This window comes from Vigna angularis, chromosome 11 (assembly GCF_016808095.1).
Source record: "Vigna angularis cultivar LongXiaoDou No.4 chromosome 11, ASM1680809v1, whole genome shotgun sequence".
NCBI lineage: Eukaryota > Viridiplantae > Streptophyta > Magnoliopsida > Fabales > Fabaceae > Vigna > Vigna angularis.
The window spans coordinates 9946586-9972469 of record NC_068980.1 but is presented as its reverse complement, the minus strand read 5'-3'; the positions used below and the strand labels follow the sequence as shown (position 1 = coordinate 9972469).

At 36.6% G+C, this 25884-nt stretch overlaps 2 protein-coding genes across 4 annotated transcripts; one reads left to right on the top strand and one right to left on the bottom strand.

Annotated features, from left to right (window-relative positions):
- Positions 1–3274: 3274 nt before the first annotated feature.
- On the top strand, positions 3275–10861 carry LOC128194637 (uncharacterized). Its single transcript, XM_052870180.1, has 6 exons — positions 3275–3977; positions 7821–8039; positions 8103–8159; positions 8295–9658; positions 9776–10202; positions 10443–10861. The coding sequence occupies exons 1-6, from the start codon at positions 3275–3277 to the stop codon at positions 10859–10861; spliced, it is 3189 nt and encodes a 1062-aa protein (XP_052726140.1).
- A 5800-nt stretch (positions 10862–16661) lies between these two features.
- LOC108332841 (disease resistance protein RUN1) lies at positions 16662–23599 on the bottom strand. 3 transcript variants are annotated; one of them, XM_052871025.1, is made up of 6 exons: positions 23256–23392; positions 22812–23173; positions 21332–22433; positions 18976–19248; positions 17976–18848; positions 16662–17296 (listed from the first exon to the last, which is right to left on the bottom strand). In XM_052871025.1, exons 2-6 carry the CDS (start codon positions 23027–23029, stop codon positions 16697–16699), a joined length of 3066 nt encoding a protein of 1021 aa, XP_052726985.1. In that variant the 5' UTR covers positions 23030–23173; positions 23256–23392; the 3' UTR covers positions 16662–16696. The 3 variants fall into 3 exon arrangements, 2 of the variants coding, with proteins under 2 accessions (XP_052726985.1, XP_017423631.2); XR_008246195.1 differs by having other exon boundaries at positions 17158–17296; positions 17976–18153; positions 18630–18848; positions 22812–23599; XM_017568142.2 differs by having other exon boundaries at positions 22812–23592.
- Between the last annotated feature and the right edge of the window lie 2285 nt (positions 23600–25884).

The window sequence follows — 25884 nt, the reverse complement described above, 5'->3', positions numbered from 1 at the left end:
TATGTTTGGATGGTATGAAATATGAAAGTGATTATGATATAATGTGTAAAGTTATGAAGTTATATGTTAAGAAATGAGTTTGAATATATATGAATTCTGAATATGAAATTCCCCTAAGATAGTATATGTTCGTTACTGAACAGTCTTTGACCGTTAGGTTTTCTGAATGAACTTGGTTAGAATTGGATTCTTTCAATTTGGAAGAATCCTAGTTAAGGGCGTGTGTCTTCGTGTTGTAATACTATGTCTCGATATTCCGTGATAAGCTTAAGTATATATATATATATGTATATATATATATATATATGTATATGTATATATGTATTTGTATATATATATATATATATATATGTATATGTATATATGTATTTGTATATTCTAGTTATTCTTAAACACTACTTCAATAGTATTTTGGTATATTTATCAAGACCCTTTCTTTAAGGTTTAGTAGCACTAGGTATTATACCAAGTGTTAGTCCTAAACAAGTGTTTGGTCTTACACCAGGCACTCGTTCTAACTCCTCAAGCTAAACTTCATAATAAGAGCGTTCGTTCAAGCCCACTAGGGTTCGCTCACTATACATTTGAGTCTTTAACTGGCATTCGTATTTCTTACTAAACCTAAATAATCTAAGTTTTCATAAGCGTTCGGTTTCTTCATGGGAATTCCTCTACGTACTATTCTTTGAATATCTTGAAGTGTCTGTGTCCATTGGTTCCGGCCTAAAGCCTTAGTACTGAACAAGGTTATTTAGGTGTTCGGTTGAAGCTCTTAAGAGTCAGTTCATCTAATTAGCTCATTTTGTAATTTACGATCGTTCTATTCGTTTCTCATGATGTATGATTGTACTCGGTTTCTTTCTCAAACCGATAGTAAACCTCTTGGTCTAAATCCATTCTGGAACTGGAGACCCCTCGGTCTAGCTCCAATTGTGTGATCTCGTTCTGAGTCAGGATTGAACGCTCGGTAAATTGTATCCGAACAGATTTTTGGGTGAAATATTAAGTGAGATGATAATTATTGAAATAAAAGAGAATATGATACGGATGGAAAAATGTTGATTTTGGACGATCGTTCCGGGGAGGAATGACTCATGAATGAATATTGAAATTTGTAAAGTATGAATGTGGTTATGCTAAGCTGGCAGTTCATCCTGATGTTCCGTGAGTACTCGTCCTCACGTAGAGGGGAGTAGGTCATGTGTGGGGACGGCAGGAGGTCCTAGTCCTTAGAGTTACTTTGGACAGATAGGACTAACTTCGGGTGGCAGCTGATGAGGGTATTCCAGTTACTACACCACCCAGGTGGACGAACGTTGTAGCTACACAGATTCCATACAGTCCGGACAGTCAGTCTAGTAATAGGCTTCGTATGATATGTATGATGAAATGTACTTTGTGTGTTGAATTGGTTGAAATGTATGTTTTTGCATGAATTAAATTACATAAGCTTACCCTATGTTTTTCTTGTCATGTCTTGTTTTGTACGTCCGTCCTTTCATTGCAATGATCATCTGCATGGATGTGAGCAGAAGGCGACGAGCTGCTGGAAGAAGAAAATTTGGTAGAGGTAGAAGTGAAGACCTAACAATAGGACGTTCGGTCAGTAGTTTAGTATAGAAAGGTGGTCGTTCGATCACCTCCCCTTTTGTTTTCATTTTGATCGTTCGATATGAGTTTTGTAAACCGTTCGGTTAAACTTTCTTAACCTGTTTAGTTACTTTTATAACTCTGTTATGTAAGGTCGTTCGGCCATGAGCGTTCGCTCCACTTTAGTGTAAGACTGAACTGAAATATTATTGTCAACACTCAATTTTGTCCGGGTTGTAAAAAATGTGTTTTTATTGGTTTTTTTATTATTTTTTCTTTTATTTTATTTTACCTTTTTGTTTTATTCTATTTTTATGTATTTAGATCTATGCTTTTAATTCAATTTCTATTTTATTTCTTATCTTCAATTTGTTTCAATATAGTTAACTAATCAAAATAATTAAAAAATTGAAAAATAAAATTAAAATTAAAATTAATGTAAAAAAAATAATAAAATAAAATTGAAATAAAAAAAAATAGAAAACGTGGGAAGTGGCGTATGGGAGGCATGTCTAGGGTGAGGGAGACTAGGTGGTTAGAAGAGAATATTTTCCAAGATTTTGGGGGGGGAGGATTTGGTTGGATAAGAGAGAGAAAAAGGGAGAAAGAGGAGACACGGGGAACCTTCATCGGGGATCATCATCCAGATTCATCATTGGCACCGGCACCGGCAGAGAAAGAGAAGGGCGAGAAGAGGTCACCGGATACACAGCGAACGATAGCAGCAGCCGTAGCAGCAGGTAAGTCTCTGGTTCACCTGTGCATCCAGACTCATCATGAACGCTTATTGCATAACTGCCTCTTATGCTTATTCCATCATGAATGCTTTTCCTCTGAACATCATGAGTTCCCCTATCATCAACACCCCTTAATACCTCCATTCACCCTGTAACCAACAAAAAATATCACTATGTAGAAATTCACACACAATCACTATCACACCGGTCTCGCATAACCCAGATATTAAACTCATTCACTTCCCAAAAAAACTAAAAAAATATATATTTTTTATTTAGAATTTTATTTTAGGGAATAGTTAAACATTTTGAAAACCACATCATATTCATGCATTTAGTTAAAGGTACTGCCTTAGGGCAGGCGTTGTAGGGTGCTAACACCTTCCCTACGCGTAACCGACTCCCGAACCCAGAATCTGGTTTTTGCGGACCATGTCTTATCATTTTATGGTTTTTCCGTAGTTTTCCAAAATAAACTATGGTGGCGACTCCAAAATCTCTTTTCAAAACCTGTTTCTCTTTGGATCGTCGTCCCGTCGCGATTCCGGTTGCGACAATTATTAAATGTGATTATTCTATTATATAATTTATTGCTGTATTTTTGGGATGTTACATTAGTGGTATCAGAGCAGTTTTGTTCCTTAAGGAACACTGTAGGTTATGAGTACACTATGTTTTTGCTGTGTGCTTAACGTTCGTTTGATGAGTTAATTTTAAACTCTTTGAACTTAACTAACGATTGCTTTCTCTGCTTCTCAGAGAACAAATAGCACCAAGACCTCCTCCTCAACCTACCGAACGTGAAGCATCCGACAACACCAAGTTGTTGGAATCAGTAATAGAGGCTCTACAGCAGCAGAACGCTGCCTTGGTACAACAGAACACGGCCGCTTTGCAGAGTCTGGAAAGCCGCTCGTGCAAACTCTGAAGTGACCTAGCGACAACTAATGAAAATTATCGCAACCACAAGGAACACGTCCAGAGCGTCCACTTCCAATGCTACTCATCCGATCGAGTGGAGCTTAGAGAGTTTCTTACAGCATCACCCATCCAAATTCAACGGAAAGTGCCTTCCTGACGAGGCAGATCAATGGCTGCGCGACATGGAAAGAATCTACAATGCCAAAAGGTGTTCGGACGACAATCGTTTGGCATTCACTGAGTATCTGCTGACTAGGGAAGCCAGTCATTGGTGGACAAGTATGAAGGCGATATTAGCGGATGCTCAAAGTGCCATTTCATGGGAAGTATTCAGAAGTATGTTTTATGAAGAATACTTCCCAGATAGCATTCGTTTTGCCAAAGAAGTAGAGTTTCTACAGTTGGTTCAAGGTGGAATGTCCGTGTCGGAATACACCAACAAATTCAAACACTTGGTGAGATTTAACACTATGGCGACCAGTGAAGAATGGCAGTGTAGGAAGTTTGAAAATGGACTGAGGACTGATTTGAAGCTACTGATATCCAGCCTATGTATTAGGTCATTTCCTGCCATGGTTGAGAGAGCTAAGGTATTGGAGAAGAATGTGGCAAAGGTGGAACAACAGAAGAAGCAACAACAACAAGCAGTAAGAGGACCCATATCTTCAAGGAACAATGTTAATCGAAGGGGAACGTCGTACGCTCGTCCAACATTGCCTTCAAATGCTGGTGGGTCTCACACTCAAACAGCGAGTGTTGTCGGACAGTCTGGGCAGCAGGCACTACAAAAAAGAAGGGCATTACCGAAGGCCAGAAGCCCTCGGAAACAGCCCAAAACCGTCGGTAAAAGGTAATTACCGAAGGCTTATCGACGGCCAAAGAGCCCTCGGTAAATCGCTTGTCGCTAACATTTACCGAGGGCTTTTGACCTTCGGTAATTACCGAGGGCCAAAAGCCTTCGGTAATTACCGAATAGCTGAAAAAAAAAAGTATAATGGAGGGTACTCAGTCAAGGGTCTAGTAATCGTTTACACCAACCCTGTAAACGATTACCCGAGAGAAAATTGGAATTTGTACAGAAAGTCCAACACAGTTACTCAGTCAGGTGAACAGGGGTCACCATTGAAAAAAAAGTGACTTTTAGGCACTTTTGCACTTGTCTTAGGCTGTTCCTTGTGTTTCAGTGGTGGGAGAGGGAGGTTAGTGATGTGATTATGTCCCAATGATGGAGGAAAGTGATGTTTTGGCACCCCATGATGGAGGAAAGAAATAATGTTTATGAGATGAGCAACTTGAGTGAGATAACATGCTGTCAACTTTGACCTTTGCTGGCTATTTTACTGATAACTTTTCCCACCGACCTCCAAATGATGTGATTCTTTTTTTTATTAGAAACTAGACTCAAAAATATTTCCAATGACTACTAATTTGTAATTTTTGGACATTTGAGTTGGTACAGTTTATTGTTTCAAGTTAGCGTTTCATATATTTTTGCAACTCTGACCTTTGCTTGTTCTTTTGCTCATAACTTTCTCCACCGAACTCCAAATGAGTTGATTCTTGTTTTGTTGGAATCTATACTCAAAGACCTTTCAAATTATGCCTTAGAAATCAAATTTACACCTTCTTTGACACTGTAATCGATTACAAGGACACTGTAAACGATTACCCGAGAGAAAATTGGATTTTGTACAGAAAGTCCAACACAGCTACTCAGTCAGGTGAACAGGGGTCACCATTGTTAAAAGAAGTGAGTTTTAAGCACTTTTGATCTTGTCTTAGGCTGGTCCTGGTGTTTTAGTGGAGGAAAGTGATGTTTTGGCACCCCATGATGGAGGAAAGAAACAATGTTTATGAGATGAGCAACTTGGGTGAGATAACATGTTGTCAACTTTGACCTTTGCTGGCTAGGTAATTCTTTGCTTTTGACAAGTTTCCTAGCTTCATTCCACTAGTTTAGACATGTTAGGATGTTCACATACCTTAGAATGAGTCTACATTAGGTGAAATGACAATTTGTCACCTTATAAGTACACTTTTTAGGTACTAAATACTCAAACTTTGAGTTTTAGGTTATTGTTTTGCTTTTTATGGATTTTTTACAATGTTTTAGTCATATCCTTAAATTTGGAAACATAAACCTGCACATAAAATTGGGTTTTTCTGGTTTTTTTGGGTTTTTCTGGTTTTGGACTTTTCAAAACTGGATTGCAGGGGTGTATTTGGTTGAGTTTATGATTTGTTTTCACTTGTAGAATCATTCAAAATTGTTTGAAACCACTTCAAGCAACTTTATATGCTTAAATTGAAGGGATTCAAACTGTGAAACAGCAATGAAAACTGCCACAGTAAAATAGGATAGGACCACAGCAATGAAAACTAAGTAGTAAGATGTAATTTGGTGAAATGGTGCAAAATTGACCAAAGGAACAGTTAAGATGAACTTTGATGCACCAAATATATGTATAGAAACAACCAAATTGTGCCAAAATCTACTGAATCACACTATCACTTGTTGAGTTCCAAATTTCAAGCAAAAATGGGAAGTCAAACTATGATTTGGCAGATTTAATGAAAATGGACCAAGGAAACAGTTGAAACAAGTTTCAAATGGTCTAAAACACTTGCACAAATGTTTAAACTGGTCTGAAATAGGCAGAGTCACCAAAACACGGTTGTAGTTGGTAAACGTGCAAAAAAATGAAATAAAACTATTGCAGATTTGAGAAAGCAGTGCATTCAAAGCTGGATAGCTCAATTAAAGACTCAAACAATGCCTAAAAACACTACATCTAACTACAGATAAACCTACTGCTATGGATGACTTGAGAGGCAATTTTTCACAGCTATGGTTAGACACCTAATTTGATGATTGGAGCACCTTTGTATGCATTATTTGAAGGTGTTTAAACTGTCAAACAACAAGGATATATGCAGCAGCAGAAATTGAGTAGTTCACTTCCAATTTCAACAAAATGTGATGCTTGGAATGATGATTTTGCATATGGACTGAAAATTGACCAATTGAACAGTAAGAACAAGTTTGAAATGGTCAATTGTATGTGCACAAACATTCAAACACCACAGAAGCCCACAGAGTCTCAATATCACTCTTAAAAGTTGCCAAATTATGTTGAAAATTAATGAAAACTGCAGCAGTTTGGAAAATACTGGAAGCAAAGCTAGATTGATCAAACAAGTGATTATGAATGTCCTAAATCTAGATCTATCTGCAGAAATAGTTAAGACAAATGGATTTGAGTGGATGCACATGAAGTCAAAATAGCTTTGGCCTAAAGACAATTCTGCACTATATTTCAAGTGCTGAAAATTCCATTTTGCCTAATCTGAATGCATTAAACAACAGACAGGACACTGATTTTATTGAGCTTGGCTTGGCTTAAGGGTGAAAGGGAGTGGAAAACAGGCTACTCTTAGAGCACCTAGTGAGGACTAATGTGTTTATTTCAAACTTCCTAGTACTAATGTGTTTATTTCAATTCCACCAAGTTGTGAGCACAAGTGTTATTCTTGCACTCCATCTGAAGCTATTCAAGTTCCCAGCATCAACAACAAAAAAAGTCATTTGAGTTTGCAGTACTCAAATTATGAGCCAGAGAGTTGGAAATCATGGTTTCAATTTTGGTGATTCCTAAATTGTACATCACAGGATTGGAAAAGCTAGCAATAAAGTTTCCCTTAAACATACATTTTCCAATAACCAAATCAAAGGGATCTGATGGAGGGTTCCAAAGCAAAGCTACTGGAAATCTACCATAGTATTTAACTTGTCTATAACTATATCATCAACTTCAACTCAACACAATCAAACACACATTGGATTACAGAGACGGTATGAAAACACAGAATAACCAACTAATAAAACCAGAAAGATGATAAAATTATCATTTAACAACGTTGCAACAATCACAATTTACAACTTACCTCCACGGCAGCCCCCTCCAATAGCCTCCCTAGAGATAATGGAACACCTCCTCACGTAGCAGCAGGCGCGGCGTAGCAGCATGCACGGAGTCACGCAACGATAATGGATGCCCTCGTCACACACCGACAGCCGCTTGGTCTCGCGATAATGGCGATAGCCCCGTCGTCAGGCAACCACCTCCAATACTCTCGCCACAATAGCTCACCTGAACCACCAGATTGCTCACGAGCCCGCAATGCGACTACCATGGAGGACCGCGACTGAAGAGCAACGATAATGGAGGATTGGAGAATAAGGGTTTGAAAAGAAACCGTACACTGAAGATTGGGGAACGGCGGTATGCAATGGTGGATTAGGGAACAACGCCGGTCACGATTGGGGTTAGGGTAGGGGTAGTACAGAGTGAGATTAGCAATGAGAGCTCTGCTGTTTTGGGGAAGAAGTGTTTTCGCGAAATGCAATTACAGGAGGGAAAACCCAAATGTTATTTCATATACCTGAACCACTTACCGAGGGGCATAGGCCTTCGGTAATTAACCACTTACCGAAGGCCTTTAAGCCTTCGGTAATGTACCGTCGGTAATAACAACTTTTCTTGTAGTGAGGGAATGTTGAAGTGCTTTCAGTGTGGGGACCCCACTATCGGTCGTTGTGTCCTCAACTGATGGGAGAAAAATATTGCACTAGCATTAGGAGAAGCGGGCATGTGGAGAACGAGTGCAACAGGGGAGGACGAGCAGTGTTGAGGCCACCAAATGCTGGAAGAGGTCAACAAGGAAGAGGTGGCCGAGCACAAGCGGTTGGACGAGTGTATTCTATAACGGGCGCTGAAGCAGCAAGCTCAGGTACACTCATCACCAGCACTTGCTTGTTGTATGGAATGTCTTGCTGTGTGTTGTATGATTCAGGGGCAACACACTCCTTCATCTCGAAGAAGTGCGTTGAGAAACTAGGGTTAGCTGAGAGTGAGATGTAGTTCGACTTGGTGGTGTCAACCCCAGCAGCTGGTGAGGTTAGGACGTCTACGGTTTGTGTTAGATGTCCTATTGAGGTTGAGGGACGTAGATATAAGGTGAACCTCATTTGCTTACCTCTTCAAGGTTTAGAAGTAATTATAGGAAAGGATTGGTTGGCTGCCAATCGCATTCTCATAGATTGTGGTGAGAAGAAGTTAGTGTTTCCGAATGAAGAAGAAGAGTTTTCAGTAACGCTCGGTCAATTAAGGGAAGATATTATGGACGGCGCGAGCTGTTATCTGATAATGACGCATGTGAACGAGAACTGTGAAGAATTAAGTAACGAGAGATCGTCTAGTAGCAAGCTGAGTGGAGGACGATCGGTGGTGAATGAATTCCCGGACGTCTTTCCGGATGAAGTACCTGGACTACCTCCTCCACACGAGGTAGAATTTACAATTGACTTGGTGTCGACAGTAGGGCTCATCTCTATTGCACCGTATCGAATGTCACTAGCAGAGTTGGTTGAACTCAAGAAGCAGATTGAAGAATTAATGGATAAGCAGTTCATCAGGCCGAGTGCATCACCTTGGGGAGCGCATGTTCTCTTAGTAAAGAAGAAGGATGACAGCTCTCGGCTCTGTATCGATTACAGGCAGTTAAACAAGCTGACCATCAAGAATAAGTACCCCTTGCCGAGGATTGACGACCTATTAGATCAATTGCATGGGGCTACTGTATTTTCGAAGATTGATTTGCGATCGGGGTATCATCAAATTCGGGTGAAGGAAGGGGACGTCCAGAAGACAGCCTTCCGGTCTCGTTACGGATACTACGAGTATGTAGTGATGTCGTTCGGTGTAACGAACGCACCAGCGATATTCATGGATTACATGAATCGCATCTTCAGGCCGTACCTAGACAAGTTCGTGGTCGTCTTCATTGATGATATCCTCATCTACTCCAAGAGCTGTGAAGAACATAAAGAACACTTGAGGATGGTGCTGAGCGTATTGAGGGAGAAAGAGTTGTACGCCAAGCTATCTAAGTGTGAGTTTTGGATGAAGGAAGTGCAGTTCTTGGGGCACGTGGTCTCTGTTGGAGGGATCTTAATGGATCCGGCCAAGGTACAAGCGGTGTTGAAATGGGAGAGTCCGCGTTCGGTCACTGAAGTCCGAAGTTTCATGGGGTTGGCGGGCTACTATAGATGTATCATTGAAGGATTTTCTAAGATAGTAGTGCCATTAACACAGCTGACCCGAAAGGATCACCCGTTCGCCTGGACCGATCGGTGTGAATTGAGTTTCCAAGAACTAAAGCAGAAGTTGACGAGCGCTCCAATTTTGGTCATTCCTGACACGACCAAACCATTCAAAGTCTACTGCGATGCTTCTCATCAAGGTTTGGGCTATGTGCTTATGCAAGAAAGAAGGGCGGTCGTGTACGCTTCTCGGCAGCTGAAGATCCACGAGAAGAACTATCAGACGCACGACTTGGAATTGGCAGCGGTCGTTTTCGCATTGAAGATTTGGAGGCATTACTTGTATGGATCTACATTCCAAGTCTTCAGTGATTACAAGAGTCTCAAGTACCTCTTTGATCAGAAGGAGTTGAATATGAGGCAGAGGAGGTGGCTTGAGTTCTTGAACGACTATGATTTTGAACTACTCTATCATCCAAGGAAGGCGAACGTTGTAGCGGACGCTTTGAGTAGGAAGGTAGTTCATGTCTCGGCAATGATGGTCAAAGAGCTGAGTTTGGTGGAAAGCTTTAGAGACTTAAAGTTGCAGTTCGATTTAGCACCGAACAGTATTAGATGCTGCAACCTTAGAGTATCCACTGATATCTTTGACCAGATCAGAGAGAAGCAATCGGCGGATGAAGACTTAGTAAAGATCTTGGGCGCGCTCGGTTCAGACAAAGCAAAGTGCTTCAACACTGGAACGGACGGTCTCCTACGCTACAGAGATAGGACGTGCGTTTCTAACGATGGCGAGCTGAAGCGGATTATTCTTGAGGAAGAACATCATAGCCGTCTTAGCATGCATCCTGGCATGACTAAGATGTATCAAGACCTCAAGAAGTCTTTCTGGTGGCCGGGAATGAAGAATGATGTCGCTCGTTTTGTGGCATCATGTCTAACTTGCAAACGTGCGAAGGCGGAGCATCAAAGGCCGGGCGGTCTAATACAACAACTTGAGATTCCTGAATGGAAGTGGAACAACATTTCCATGGACTTCGTGACCCACTTACCCCGTACGGTCAAGAATCACGATTCCATCTGGGTGATAGTGGATCGGCTGACGAAGAGCGCACACTTCCTAGCTGTCAACCTGAAGATGTCTATGACGAACTTGGCTAAACTCTACATCAACGAGATAGTTCGTTTACATGGAGTGCCTTCTAGCATCATCTCTGACCGAGACACAAGGTTTACATCTCGGTTTTGGCAATCCTTGCAAAGCGAGATGGGTAGCAAACTCCAAATGAGTTCAGCTTATCATCCGCAAACGGACGGGCAATCTGAGAGGACCATCCAAATGCTTGAAGACTTGCTGAGGACGTGCGTCCTAGATCACGTAGGTGTATGGGATGAAGTCTTGTCACTAGTGGAGTTCACCTACAACAACAGTTTCCAGTCCAGCATCGGAATGACTCCGTTTGAAGCTCTCTACGGGAGGAAGTGCCGAACGCCATTATGTTGGTTCTAGGAAGGAGAAAAGGTGTTGACTGGACCCGAGCTCATTCAGCAGACAATTGAGAAGGTGAAGTTGATCCAAGAGAGATTGAAGACATCAAGGAGCCGACAGAAGTCGTATGCAGACAAGAGGAGAAGGCCCTTGGAATTCACTCAAGAGAGCACGTCTTCCTTAGACTAAATCCAACCACTGGAGTAGGCAGAGTCGTTCGTCCTAAGAAGTTGTCTCCCAAATTCATTGGCCCTTACCAAATCCTAAGGAGAATCGGACCAATGGCATACGCGTTGTCTTTGCCTCCTCAACTGTCCAACCTTCATCCAGTCTTCCACGTTTCTCAACTTCGGAAGTACATAGTAGACCCTTCTCATGTACTGGAGTTAAAGGACGTTTGTCTTTGTCAAGACCGCACGCTCGAGATGCAACCAGTCCGTGTTGAAGACAGCCGCACCAAATACTACAAGAGGAAAGCTATCAAGTTGGTGAGAGTGGTGTGGGACGAGAAGACTAGCGACTCTACGTGGGAAGTGAAGGATGCCATGAGGGACTTGTATCCTCACCTATTTTCGAGTAAGTCATTTCCTATGTCATATAGATCATTGACGACATTCTGATTATAATTAGAATTCGTCTATCAAATCAATTAAATAAAACTAGTTTCTTTTACTTATACCAATTACACAAAATTCTAAGAACGTCTCAATTACTTCTTGCATAAGAAATTTCTAGAAACACTTGTGAATAAGCAAATTGAAAAAGGAAAAAAAATTTAGTACCTTAAATTTACCAAGAAGTTCAAAGAACAACATAAGACACATGCAATGGAAACTTTCATGCATTGACTCGATTAAAGAGCGAAGAGCAAAAAGAAGCTGAAACTTACTTGCTCTATTGCATAAACTGATTGGATAGAAATGTAGACATCGTTGTCGTGGTCGATTAGGCACCTCCTAATCGTCAAAAAGATGACTCAGGAATTAAAACACTTAAAAAGAAGATAAAGATTCGAATTAGAACACTCAGAGAGAAGATAGAGATTTATAGATAGATGATACCTTTTAAAAAATAATAAAACTCATTTATAACAAAACTATTTATAAATAACCTATTTAATATTAAAATAACCGAGTCTCACTATTTTTAACTTACCACCGGTTTTAAAATACTATTTTATAGTATTTTATATATATATATATATATATATATATATATATATATATATATATATATATATATATATATATATATATATATATATATATAAAATCTATAATGCAATGTAAATTTACGTATGCTATATATACACCCACATAAATTTAAGTCGAATAAATATCATATATCAATTTAAGTCTCTCACGTTTGAGTTAAATAAAACGTAAAAAGTATAAAATATCTTTAGTAAAAGAATTTTTTTGTGTTAATTGTAAGAACCATTAAAACGCACCCAAAAACCCCTCTGAGCGGACGCCAGGTGTCAAGCAACGAGGATTCGAAAATCAGATAGTGGAATGCAGGTGTCAGCAGATGAGCGGACGTCCGTTTTAGGAGAAAACTGAGTCTTGGAAAATCACGTCACACTCTCTCTGCATGCACCTTCTTCCCCAAAACCCTGAACTTCTCATTTTCTCCTCCTTCTCACTAAAAGTTCTCCCTTCTCTCTAAGAAATCTTACCTTTTCTCTTCTCCGATCACCATTCAGGCACCGTAGAAGCGTTTCCGGTGTCCTAAGCTCCATTCTGAAACGAATAGTTTCGAGTTCTGAAACCGGTAAGTTTCCTTATCTTAGCCGATCGTTTTCTGGTACATTCAAACCAAGTTCTGGTTGCATGCTGTCATCTGGTCTAAACCATTATTAATTTTATGTTGTTTGGTTTATGTTGAACCAAAATCTGCCTTTAAGACGTTCGTTCACGCTAGAGGTAAGGGAAGCTTATTAATTTAATTTACATGATTATGTACTGTGTGAACGTTCGTTGACTAGATGATTTGATATGAAAAATGATTGAGTTATGTTATGATGCATGAAATGTATGAAATCTCTATGTTTGGATGATATGAAATATGAAAGTGATTATGATATAATGTGTAAAGTTATGAAGTTATATGTTAAGAAATGAGTTTGAATATATATGAATTCTGAATATGAAATTCCCCTAAGATAGTATATGTTCGTTACTGAAAAGTCTTTGACCGTTAGGTTTTCTGAATGAACTTGGTTAGAATTGGATTCTTTCAATTGGGAAGAATCCTAGTTAAGTGCGAGTGTCTTCGTGTTGTAATACTATGTTTGAGCGTTCGGCCAAAGCATAGTTATGTCTCGATATTCCGTGATAAGCTTAAGTGTATATATATATATATATATATATATATATATATATATATATATATATATATATATATATATATATATGTATGTATGTATATATGTATTTGTATATTCTAGTTATTCTTAAACACTACTTCAATAGTATTTTGGTATATTTATCAAGACCCTTTCTTTAAGGTTTAGTAGCACTAGGTATTATACCAAGTGTTCGTCCTAAACAAGTGTTTGGTCTTACACCAGGTACTCGTTCTAACTCCTCAAGCTAAACTTCATAATAAGAGCGTTCGTTCAAGCCCACTAGGGTTCGCTCACTATAGTGTTGAGTCTTTAACTGGCATTCGTATTTCTTGATACTAAACCTAAATAATCTAAATTTTCATAAGCGTTCGGTTTTTTCATGGGAATTCCTCTACGTACTATTCTTTGAATATCTTGAAGTGTCTGTGTCCATTGGTTCCGGCCTAAAGCCTTAGTACTGAAGAAGGTTATTTAGGTGTTCGGTTGAAGCTCTTAAGAGTTAGTTCATCTAATTGGCTCATTTTGTAATTTACGATCGTTCTATTCGTTTCTCGTGATGTATGATTGTACTCGGTTTCTTTCTCAAACCGATAGTAAACCTCTTGGTCTAAATCCATTCTGGAACTGGAGACCCCTCGGTCTAGCTCCAATTGTGCGATCTCGTTCTGAGTCAGGATTGAACGTTCGGTAAATTGTATCCGAACAAATTTTGGGTGAAATATTAAGTGAGATGATAATTAATGAAATAAAAGAGAATATGATATGGATGGAAAAATGTTGATTTTGGACGAGCGTTCCGGGGAGGAACGACTCATGAATGAATATTGAAATTTGTAAAGTATGAATGTGGTTATGCTAAGCTGGCAGTTCATCCTGATGTTCCGTGAGTACTCGTCCTCACGTAGAGGGGAATAGGTCATGTGTAGGGACGGCACGAGGTCCTAGTCCTTAGAGTTACTTTGGACAGATAGGACTAACTTCGGGTGGCAGCTGATGAGGGTATTCCAGTTACTACACCACCCGGGTGCACGAACGTCGTAGCTACACATATTTCATACAGTTCGGACAGTCAGTCTAGTAATAGGCTTCGTATGATATGTATGATGAAATGTACTTTGTGTGTTGAATTGGTTGAAATGTATGTTTTTGCATGAATTAAATTACATAAGCTTACCCTATGTTTTTCTTGTCATGTCTTGTTTTGTACGTCCGTCCTTTCATTGCAATGATCATCCGCATGGATGTGAGCAGAAGGCGACGAGCTGCTGGAAGAAGCGCTGAAGGAAGAAAATTTGGTAGAGGTAGAAGTGAAGACCGAACAATAGGACGTTCGGTCAGTAGTTTAGTATAGAAAGGTGGTCGTTCGATCACTTCCCCTTTTGTTTTCATTTTGATCGTTCGGTATGAGTTTTGTAAACCGTTCGGTTAAACTTTCTTAACCTGTTTAGTTACTTTTATAACTCTGTTATGTAAGGTCGTTCGGCCATGAGCGTTCGCTCCACTTTAGTGTAAGACTGAACTGAAATATTATTAAATGTGATTATTCTATTATATAGTTTATTGCTGTATTTTTGGGATGTTACATTAATGGTTGTAATACAATGACAATAATGACATTTTTATGTGTTTTTCATTGAATTTGATTTCTAATAAAAAAAATTATAACATTATTTACTTATTTAATACACCACTTTATACATTATACAAAATGAGGGATGTTGCGACGATTTCTCTTAAACCACCATATTATATTTTTGTGATATGACATTTTTCCCAAACCACACATATGTAATGATAGTTAAAAACAATACAAAATACAAATTAACCATCACAACTTACACAATTTTTTAGTGAGATAGAATTAATTGTCGTTTTAAGATTTCACTTCAAATGTCAAAATAGAAAATTGAAAGCCATTAACCTCTTTTTTTTTTTTCAAAAACATATTTCAATATTGTAATATGGTGTTTCAACATAAAATGGTTATTTTATTATAATAATCAGAGTAATTAATAAATTTCTTCATTCTTCATATAAGTATATTATCAAATGACAGAAATTTTAAATCGAGAGGCATCTAAAATTATTTAAACTCAATTATATGAATAAATCAATAATGTGAAATTTACGAGATTTTACACTTGTAATGATTTTTACTATTTTACAAAGTCATTGTTAATGGATTTGAGCTTATCACACAATATTAATCCATTAATATCTTTTATCTAAAAATTAAAGTTGTTAAAAACGAAGATGACCAATTCTAAAAGGGATTCCGTATGTTTTTTATTTTTTAGTATTTTTTACCTATATTTTTATGCTTTACCTATTTATTTGATATACCTATATTATACAAAAAAAATTCCAAAACTTTTTGTGATGTATTTTTTTTATTGTATAGAAATTTTCCATGCTTAAAAATATATAGAAAACAAACATACTATAATGCAATATGTGTAAATTTATGTTTTTTATATGTTCACTCAAATAAATTCATACATAAATTTATGTCTATTGCAGAAAATATCATAAGTATAATAATTTTTTTTTAATTGTTGTAATACAATGACAGTAATGCATTTTTATGTGTTTTTCATTGGATTTGATTTTTAATAAAAAATTACAACAGTTTTAATTGATGTTATTTACTTATTTAATACGCCCTTATACATGGTACAAAATGACGGACAATTCCTCTTAAACTATCATATTATATTTTTGTGAAGATCTGTGACATTTTCTCGAAAATGATAGTTAAAAACAATACAAAATAAAAAATTAACAACCATAACTTACACATTTTTTAGGGAGAGAGTTTTATGATTTCACTTCAAATGTCAAAATAGAAAATTGGAAGCCATTAACCTTTTTTTTTCAAAATCATATTTCAATATCTACAATTAACACTTGTAATATGGTGTTTCAAAATAAAATGATTATTTTATTATAATAATCAGAAATAAATTTCCTCAAATAAGTATATTGTCAAATGACATAAATTTTAAATCTGGGGAGGCATCTAAAATTAGTAATGTTTCACGAAAGACCAATACACTCTAAAATCAATTGAAAAAAAGAAAAAAGGTTAAACAAAAAAGATTATGATAATTTAACAAGAAATTTTATGTTTCAAATTCAAAAGACAAATTTTTAAATGAAATCATAGTTAGGTTAACATTGGTTTTAGCTTGAAAAGGTTTCATCATAAAAATTGAATCAATAATTTTAATAATAAATTATGAATGAAAATATATTGAATCAATAATTATTAAACAGAAAAGAAAAGATGCTTGTAAGCCTCCGGTGTGTTTGCTAGGGTATTTATTAAGCACACTATTATTTTGAAACTCGTAAATTTTTACACCCACTGGAAATAAATTATTTTACTCTTTAATTTTTCTTTCTTTACAAATACAAAAATTATTCTTTTAATAACTATTTTACCTCTAAAAGTGAATTGTGAAGTGGCTATTTGGTATCAAAAAATAATTTTCCATTGTCCTTTATTAAAGGCCTGCATAAGACAAATTGTTTTCTTTTGCCTTTGCATTAATATTCTCAACTTCATCTTCATCTGTGACCAACCAATTGTAAGAAAGCTTGAATTTAGGACCAGACTTGGTGCTGCTTTTTTCTACAAAATCAAAGTTCACATGGCGGCCTTTACACTCAAAGTTAATTTCTTCATCTTCCCGGAATATACTACTCATCCCCCATGCATTAATCTCAAGACTTGGATGCACTTTAAATGAGATATGTGATCCTGTTTTCAGAAAGTGACAGTGTTTTCGAGAGATGTAAATAATCCAAAGATGCTTTGATCCATCCACTTTGTCCCGCTCCAAATTCAGTTGCATGTCGAAGTATTCTTCTGTCTCTTCACTTTCAAAAGACAGATAAAATGGATGTGATGAAGACCTCGCAACCACATGACCATTCTTTCGCTCAAATATAACACCAAAAACAAACCCAATCCAGTCGTCATCCTCATTAAATTCCACTATCCTTATAACCGAATCCCCTTTAAATCTCTGTTTTAACCAACCTGGAAGTTCCAAACCCCAAGGAACAACAATGTCAAAGCCACACCGAAAATAACATGGATTCTGCAACAAAAGGAAAATTAAAAACACAAATTTAATTATAGTCAATTATAACAATAAGCAGGCTTAAGTAAAAGTGATTTTTACATTTAATCTCTAAAGATACTCTAAATCTGAATGAAAAGATTAGGTAATATTTCAGGTTTATTTACTAAAATGGTGCAGATTTAATAGGCTTTTATATGGTTGATTTTTAAAAAAAAAAAACTATATTGGTTAAGTTGTATAAGGAGATACGACTTTGAAATAAAGAACTCAAAAAGTTGTTCTTGTTAATACATTTTCACTTTTCTTTGAATAATTGATGTTGTGCTTAGAATGATGAGTGCAATACAATTTCTTTTTTTGTTGTGTAAAAGCCATACCTTGTGAATACATACATACTTTGAAATATATATATATATATATATATATATATATATATATATATATATATATATATATTGCACTAAAGTCACCATTTCATGTACAACTGCAGTTGTGTAAAAAAGAGTAATTAAAAACATGCTAATAAAACACGATTTTTTCATTTTAAAGTCATATCTCCCCATACAACTTAACTAATCTCGTAATTTTTTTAGAAAATGTATCCAATAAAAATCAATGAAAACAGCACCATTTTAGTAAATAAACTGAAATTTCATCCAAAGATGGAGAAACGGGAGGTGAGCAGAGTGCGAACCTTAGCTAGTCTTAAAAGCCATGTAAGTTCTTGGTAATAGGGTGGATCAATCCAATTTATCTCCGGACAATCGAAAAAATATAGGCCTGATCTATGATCACGAGATCCAGATACCGTTTTGAAGTACCTTCCCGTTGATGAAGAACTTCTTGTTGAAAGGTAAGGCAAACGTTGAAGCCTATGGCAATGGGACACGTTTAAATACGCTAGACTACAAAGCTTGCTAATTGAAGATGGTATAAAAACAAAATTGTTTCCCTGCAGATTCAGTCTTTCTAAATACAACAAGTCTCCAATAGCATCGGGTACTTTAAGAAGGTTGCAGAAGCCTATGTCCAAAAGAATCAAAGAGATCATGGATAAAGAAATGAAAGATCTCCCTAAGGAATAATCAGTAAGCTGAAAACAGCCAGAGAAATCTAGAGTCTGAAGAGATTTCATGATATTATTGTTGCTAGGTATACTAACAAGGCTTGTGCAGTTTCTCAAACTCAAGAATGTAAGCTTTGCCAGGACTCCAATAGATTCATGAACCGAGGACAAACTTGTACATCCATTGAAGTCAAGGTACTCAAGATTTGTTGTCCATGTAAAATCTGGCGTGTTTTCAAGTTTAGTGCAACCAGAGAAATGTAGAATTCTCAAGGAACTTACATTAAATCCATTGCCAAATTTGATGCTGATGAGATTGCTGCAATTTCTTAAACTCAAGAAAGCAAGCTGTTGAAGAAGCCCAATTGATGGGTGGACAAATGATAAATCTGTGCATCCTGAAAGATCCAGACGCTCAAGGTTTGGGACCCCAGTAAAATCAGGAGTCTCCGTAAGATATTTGGAGTTACTCAAATCCATTCTTTTCAGACATGGGAAATGCTGTGGTGAATTAAAACAACCAGATATTAGCATCTCTTTCTAAAACATACATTTCATTATGTCACTTTAAACAACCACATATTAACATCTCTTTTTAATAAAAATGAATAAGAAGACATTAAAATACCGTGCGGCCTTCCCATAAGCAATTGATGCTACTATTAGGCATGTTCAGTTCCACAAGGCCAGGAGCTGCAAAACTTGATGGCAAAGAAGAAAAAGGATAATCATGCCACAAAAGATACCGCAGCTTTTGAGAAAGAAAACTAAGGCTTCCCGAAAAGCTTTTATGATATAATATGAGTAATCTAAGGTTCTTCATTTTTGACAATCCATCAATGCTAAATTCTGAAATAGCCTCCTTTTTATTTAGAACTATGGCTTTAACATCATTTGTTCCCTGGAAAACATGGAATAAACATGTGTATAAGCAGTCAATCATCTCAATAACAGTATTATTTTGTTCCAAATATAAGATCTTTAATAATATCAATGTCGCAGAAAAATTATAGGATGGGATAAAATTTATTTGATGTAATCAATTGTTTTATATAATGATATGATACAATCTTTCATATTGGTTATACTGAGAGTTAGATTAGAAATGTATAGGATAATTATTCTCTCTTTTAATCCTTTTCTCATTTAATTTCTCTTTTATCTTCAAAACCTTTCATAATCATCTTCAATTTTATCTTTTGATACATATTACCACTTATAATTGTTGTTCCTACAAAGATTATTGAACAAAGTATGTAATAAATTTATCTCAAATCTAAATTTACATGTTTTAGATTTCTAGTACACTTTACTTTTAATTGGAATTGAATGAGATATAAATTTGATAATTAACTAGATTTTGAAAATTCAAAATCAAGATTAGCTTAAGTTCTATTCAAATATTGAAATGTTAGGTCGGGTCAAACTCAAGTAAGGTAACATCAAGTCAGACTCATGCAAAGTTGGGCCAAATCAATCCAGGTCAAGCAAAATCTAGGTGAGCCCATATTCACTCGACTTAGGATGAGTTGACGTTTACCCAAGTTCATGTTGATCAACCCACGTTTAGTTGAGTTGGCCTAAGCCTAAATCGGTCCTAGTTCGATCAAGATCAAGTCGGACCTAGACTAATCAAGAAAAGAACAAGTTGATCAGTGTCAAGTTAGGTCAGACCTAGGCAGAGCCAAGTCGACCCAAACCCAAGTCAACCTGAGTCGGCTTGGGCACCAGTTAGCCTAGTAAAAGGTATAGCCGAGGTGGCTCAGACCATGTCAAGTTGATCGAGTTCGAGCCCATGTTAAGTCAAGAAGACTTGGACCCGTGTTAACTTGAGATGAGTCAAGCCTAGGTCAAGTCTCCCTGGGCACAAGTTGAGTTGAGACGACACAAGTACGTCAAGTCTAGTTGCCTCACACCAAGATCGAGTCAAGTAGTCTGAGTCTAAGTCGAGCTGCGTTTCCTGGGCCAAGGCTGAGCTGAGATGCCTAGGCCTAGGTCAAGCCTAAATGCTTGGACTCGGGTTGAGTTGAGCCAAGTTGGCATGTGCCCAAGTTGATTTGGAACTGAAGAGGAGCATGTTCAACCATGTTGAGGTAGGCCAATGTCGAGTTAAGTTCAATTAGATCTAGGTTAAGCTAAGTCGGCCTAGGTCCAGGTTAGGCCGAGTCAACCTAAGTTCAAGTCAAATCAAATCAATCAAAATCTAGGTTGAGTTGAATCGTCCAGAATCCAAATTGAATCGAGTAGAGAGGTGCCCAGAATGGGTTGAATTGCCCCAAGCTATATAATGTTTATGCTAACGAAAAAAATGTGAAGATTAGTTTAGTAAAATCTTGACTAAAGGTCCTTGACTATAAGAAGTAGTAGATCGTCTAATAGTTTAAGGGCATCTAATGGTACAAGATCGTCTTTCTTAAACAAATTGTCTGACTTCTTCATGCTTCTGTCTTTGGAGCATAGGAGGGTATCAAATTGTCTACCTTACATTAGTTATAGCTTCCTCGTTTGATATCATAGTTCACTTGGACTGACGTTTCGAGCATATGCAAGGCATTGTTCACTTATCATTTCCAACTGTTTTGACATGTTTTACAAAAGTTAGTTACACAATTATTTCTCTATATAAATAGTTACGGAGGATTTTTGTCAATTTTGAGTTATTTTCTTAAAACACAACTAATATTTAACTGCACATGTGAAATTTGGTTTAGTGAATTCCAACCATAGCTTTTTCCTCAAACCATTAGATTTCAATCGCTCTCGTCCATGATCTTTTTTCCCTCAAATTACAAAGAGAAAATATAGTTATTAAATTGAAAGAAATTAATGACATAATTTTAAAAGTTATAAAAAAAGCTTAAATGACACAAAGTAAAATGATGGAAGTACTATTAATATTCCTCCCTAATACCTAAATATGTTGCATGTTGAAAACAAGAACATTATTTTCAATATTCACTAACTTGGATAATGTAATTTGTTACCGTTTGGGTCGTCAACACATGAAAGAAATCTTCATAAAGCCATATTCTACTCCATGATTGTGGTTCTTCGGGATATTCGTTGCGAACAATCTTCTTCCCCAATTCTTGCAACATATCATGCATATGAATTTGTTGATCTTTAATTGTTATGAGCGATTTCTCAATCATTCTTCGAATTCCAATGTGAGGGTGTAATGTACAACACTCCAGAATTCGCTTAACATAATCCTCCCTCTCTTCTTTAAAGAAACAAGCAATGTGTAAAAATATTTCTTTTTCCATATAGTGTAGCCCATCAAAACTTATTTGAAGTACATCCATGATTTTATTATTATCTGGATTGTTCTCAAATCTATCCAAAGTATCTCTCCATTCTCTAGAATTTCTTCTACACAAGAAACACCCTATCACTCTAACTGCTAATGGAAGACATTGGGCATATTTGAGTACCTCAGGAATCAACTCCACACAACTACTGTTTTGCTCTTCACTTTTGAACGCTTTTGTATAAAACAATTCACGAGCATCTTTATCACTCATTAATGATACTTTGTGTATTACATCAGCTCCATACACTTTTAGAATATGCTCATCCCTACTGATAATAATCATTCTACTTCCTCCGAAAAGCAATTTAGAATTTATTGCCAGTTCCTGCAATTGCTCTAATTCATCAACATTGTCAAGAACTAAAAGAACCTTTATCTTATGTAGCCGATTTCTTACAATCCCTGATATTTCAATAGGACTGTATGCATCTAGACATTTTTCACCCAAAGTTTGATGAATAATTTGCTTTTGAACAGCGGTATGGCCACCATCTCTGTAAAGTTTGCTCACATCCTCAATGAAACAAGAAGCATCAAACCTATGAGACATTTTGTCATATAGCACAGCTGCATGAGTCGTCTTTCCTATTCCACCCATTCCCCAAATTCCTAAAACTTGAACATCATCACTTTTTGAACTTAACCTTAATTTATCTTCTAATGTTTGTACGCGTGGTTGTATCCCAATAAGATCATTAACAAACCCAGAGAATTTATGACCCAGTGTTTGTATTACAGCTTGAACAATATTTTCAATTTCACCAAATTCTGCCCTGGAGATGAAAAGAATTATTAACAGAGTAAAAAACTTTAATAAATGATACATTTATTTTTATTTTTAAATTTCGGAAAAAGAAAACTTAAAAGAGTGTTTCCTAAATTACCTCTAAACGAGAATTTTTAAAAAAATATTACTGCCTAAAGTAACATTAATTATTCCATTATCAATACTATTAATCTTTAATTGATTTCTATATATATTATGATGTAAAAATGAAAGATAAAATTAAAATGGTATAAAATTTTTATTAACATTCTTATGCTTCCCTTTTAACCTAAAGAAAAGAAATATATTTTCCAAAAGAAATAAAGAAAAACTCAATTCAAAGTCAAAATGTAAGCCAAGAAAAAACCTTAATTATAACACATACTTGTTTCTGATATCCCAACCAGCTGAATTGGCCAAATCCGTCATAGCTTTCTCCCATCGAAGGACCTTGTTTGGCTCTTCTTTAAATTTCGATCTGTGTAAAACAAAAGCATTCTCATACGCTCCACTCTGACGTCTAACGTGAGATGGATCAACATCGTAGAAAACAGGGAAAACAGTTTGGTTAGATTGCTGTTTGCAATCAGCTATAGTGGCCATTTCGTCCAAACACCACGACGAGGAAGGATAATCTGGGGAGAAGACGATGATAGAAATTCGAGAACCTCTGATTGCTTGCAGAAGCTGTGATGAAATGGATTCTCCTTTGCGGAGCTTGTGTTCATCTTTAAAGACAAAAATACCCTTTCGGAGAAGATGAGAGTAGAGATGATCAACGAAAGAGTTGCGGGTGTCAGAACCTCTGAAACTGATGAACACATCGTACCTGTGGTCTTGGTTTTGGATGGTGTCCGAGGAATGACCGGAAGAAGAAGAAGCTGATTCTGATGAGATAACATCGGTAGAGGATGATCTACGACCCAACAGGCCCCAAAACCTTCTAAACCCTAATTTGTCTGTCATCATCATCATCATGGTAGTGGAAAACAGTGGAAGAATAGCTCTCACTATTGGGAGGAGAAGAAGTCAAAACGACACATTTTTTTTTCAAGTCATTTTCCCTTTTAACTTTGAATATTATCTGTATTTGCTGTAGTTTTTTTTCTTCTTCAAATTAGTTTCAAACATTTTATTTTTAATCCAGTTAGTTAATTTACATCATAAGGACACCAATATTATGTTAAAAAAAATATCTTATCATATAATTTTATTAATATAATAATATACCCAAACGTTAATTTTACGGATATATATTATTTAATGTGATTATTCTATTATATAGTTTTAGACTGTATTTTCGGGATGTTATATATATATATATATATATATATATATATATATATATATATAACATCCCGAAAATATAGTGTAAAACTATATAATAGAATAATCACATTAAATATTATTACAGATCAATCTCATATTAAAAGAGAATGTACGGTTGTGATCGAACGACCTTACAAAGAAGAACAAGAAATTTAAAGCTGTACAGTGTGTAATTATGACCGAACGGTTTACAAAAACCTATACCGAACGGTCATACAAAAGCAAAGGGAAAAGGTGATCGAGCGATCACCTTACTATCAGACTATACTACTGACCGAACGGTTCTATTGTTCGGCCTTAACTTCTACCTCGACTAAGTTTTCTTCTTCCAGCGCCTCTTCCAGCAGCTCGTCTCCTTCTGCTCACATCCACATGGATGATCATTGCAACAGAAGGACAACCGAACGTACAAAACAGACAAGACAGGAAACATAGGGTAAGCTTATGTAATTTAATTCATGCATAAACATATATTTCACACAATCAACCAACAAGATAATTCATCATTCGTTCATGCAAAGCCTAATACTAGACTAACTGTCCGGACTGTATGAAATCTGTGTAGCTACGATGTTCGTGCACCAGGGTGATGTAGTAATTGGGATACCCTCAACAGTTGCCACCCGAGGTTAGTCATATCTGTCCAAATTAACCATAAGGACTAGGACCTCTTGTCGTTCCCACTCATGACTTACCCTCCTCTACGTGAGGACGAGTAATCACGGAACATCAGGATGAACCTCCAGCTTAGCATGCCCACATTCATACTTTACCAATTCCAATATACATTCATGAGTCATTCCTCCTCAGAAAGCTCGTCCATAATCTAGAACATTTCATCCATATCATATTCTCTTCATCTTTCATTATTAATCATCTCAATTTCACCTTCATACAAAGATTATTAAGGACACCAAATACCGAACGTTCAATCCTAACTCAGAACAAGAACGAACACTTGGAGCGAGACAGAGAGGTCTCCAGTTCCAGAACAGATTAAGACCGAGAGGGTTACTATCGGGTTGAGAAAGAAACCGAGTACAATCATATATCACAAGAACGACTAGAACGAACATTACTTACAAAGTGAGCCAATTAAATGAATTGACTCTTGAGAGCTCAAACCGAACACCGCAAAGACCATTACAAGTGCTAAGACTCTAGGCTGAAACCAATGAATACGAACACTTCCAAGAATAAAACTTAGAAGAATTCACATGATGAAACCGTACGCTAAATACTTAACTTATTTGAATTTAGAAATCAAGAAAACCTAATGCAAGTCAATGACCGAGCACGGTAGAGAAAAACTCTATTGAAGTTGGACGAACGCTATTTTCATCGAGATAGATTATAAAAGAAAAGAGAATGAGCGCTTGGTGTAAGACCGAGCACTACTCAGTACGAGCACTTGGTGTAGGACCGAGCACTACTAACTTATAGTAGAAGGCTTGATAAATATAATAAGATACCATTTGGAGTAGTGCTTAAGAATAAACGAAAATATACAATTACATATATATATATATATATATATATATATATATATACTTAAGTTTATAACTAAATACCAAGAAACAACTATGCTTGGCCGAACGCTCATGCCCAGTATTTCGAAATGAAGACGCTCGTCCTCAACTAGAATTCTTCCCAAATGAAAGAATCCAATTCCAACCAAGTTCACTAGAAAAACCAAACGGTCAAGGACCGTTCAGTGACGAACGTACACTTTCATAGGGGAAATTTCATACTAGAATTATTTATCTTCAACTCATTTCTCAACATATATCTTCATAATTTCATACATTCATATCATAGTAAATTTCCTTACTTCATACAATCAAAACATAGCAACCATCATATTTCATATTAATTTAGTCAATTCAACGAACGTTCATGCAATACAAGTAACATACAAATTAAATTAATAAGCTTCCCTTACCTCTTAGCGTGATCGGACGTTCACAGAGGCAAAATACAGTTCACCACTACCAGTTCTTCTACCCTCAACGCTCGACAATTTTCCAACTAAACCAAGTAAAACCAAAACACTCTCAGAACCACTCATTTGGAGAATGGTGATCAACACATGAAACCAGAACTGGGTTTGCATGTCTAGGAAAACGAAC

What these genes read in the sequence shown, in the direction of transcription:
- LOC128194637 (XM_052870180.1), top strand. Translation starts at nt 3,275, where the DNA reads ATGAAAATTATCGCAACCACAAGGAACACGTCCAGAGCGTCCACTTCC. An exon ending in AACATTGCCTTCAAATGCTG is followed by an intron (nt 3,978 to 7,820) that starts GTGGGTCTCACA and finishes AAGTGCTTTCAG; the next exon opens with TGTGGGGACCCCACTATCGG. An exon ending in GAAACTAGGGTTAGCTGAGA is followed by an intron (nt 8,160 to 8,294) that starts GTGAGATGTAGT and finishes TACCTCTTCAAG; the next exon opens with GTTTAGAAGTAATTATAGGA.
- LOC108332841 (XM_017568142.2), bottom strand. Translation starts at nt 23,404, where the DNA reads ATGATGATGATGATGACAGACAAATTAGGGTTTAGAAGGTTTTGGGGC. An exon ending in GGTTGGGATATCAGAAACAA is followed by an intron (nt 22,434 to 22,811) that starts GTATGTGTTATA and finishes TTTCATCTCCAG; the next exon opens with GGCAGAATTTGGTGAAATTG. An exon ending in ATGTGTTGACGACCCAAACG is followed by an intron (nt 19,249 to 21,331) that starts GTAACAAATTAC and finishes CATGTTTTCCAG; the next exon opens with GGAACAAATGATGTTAAAGC.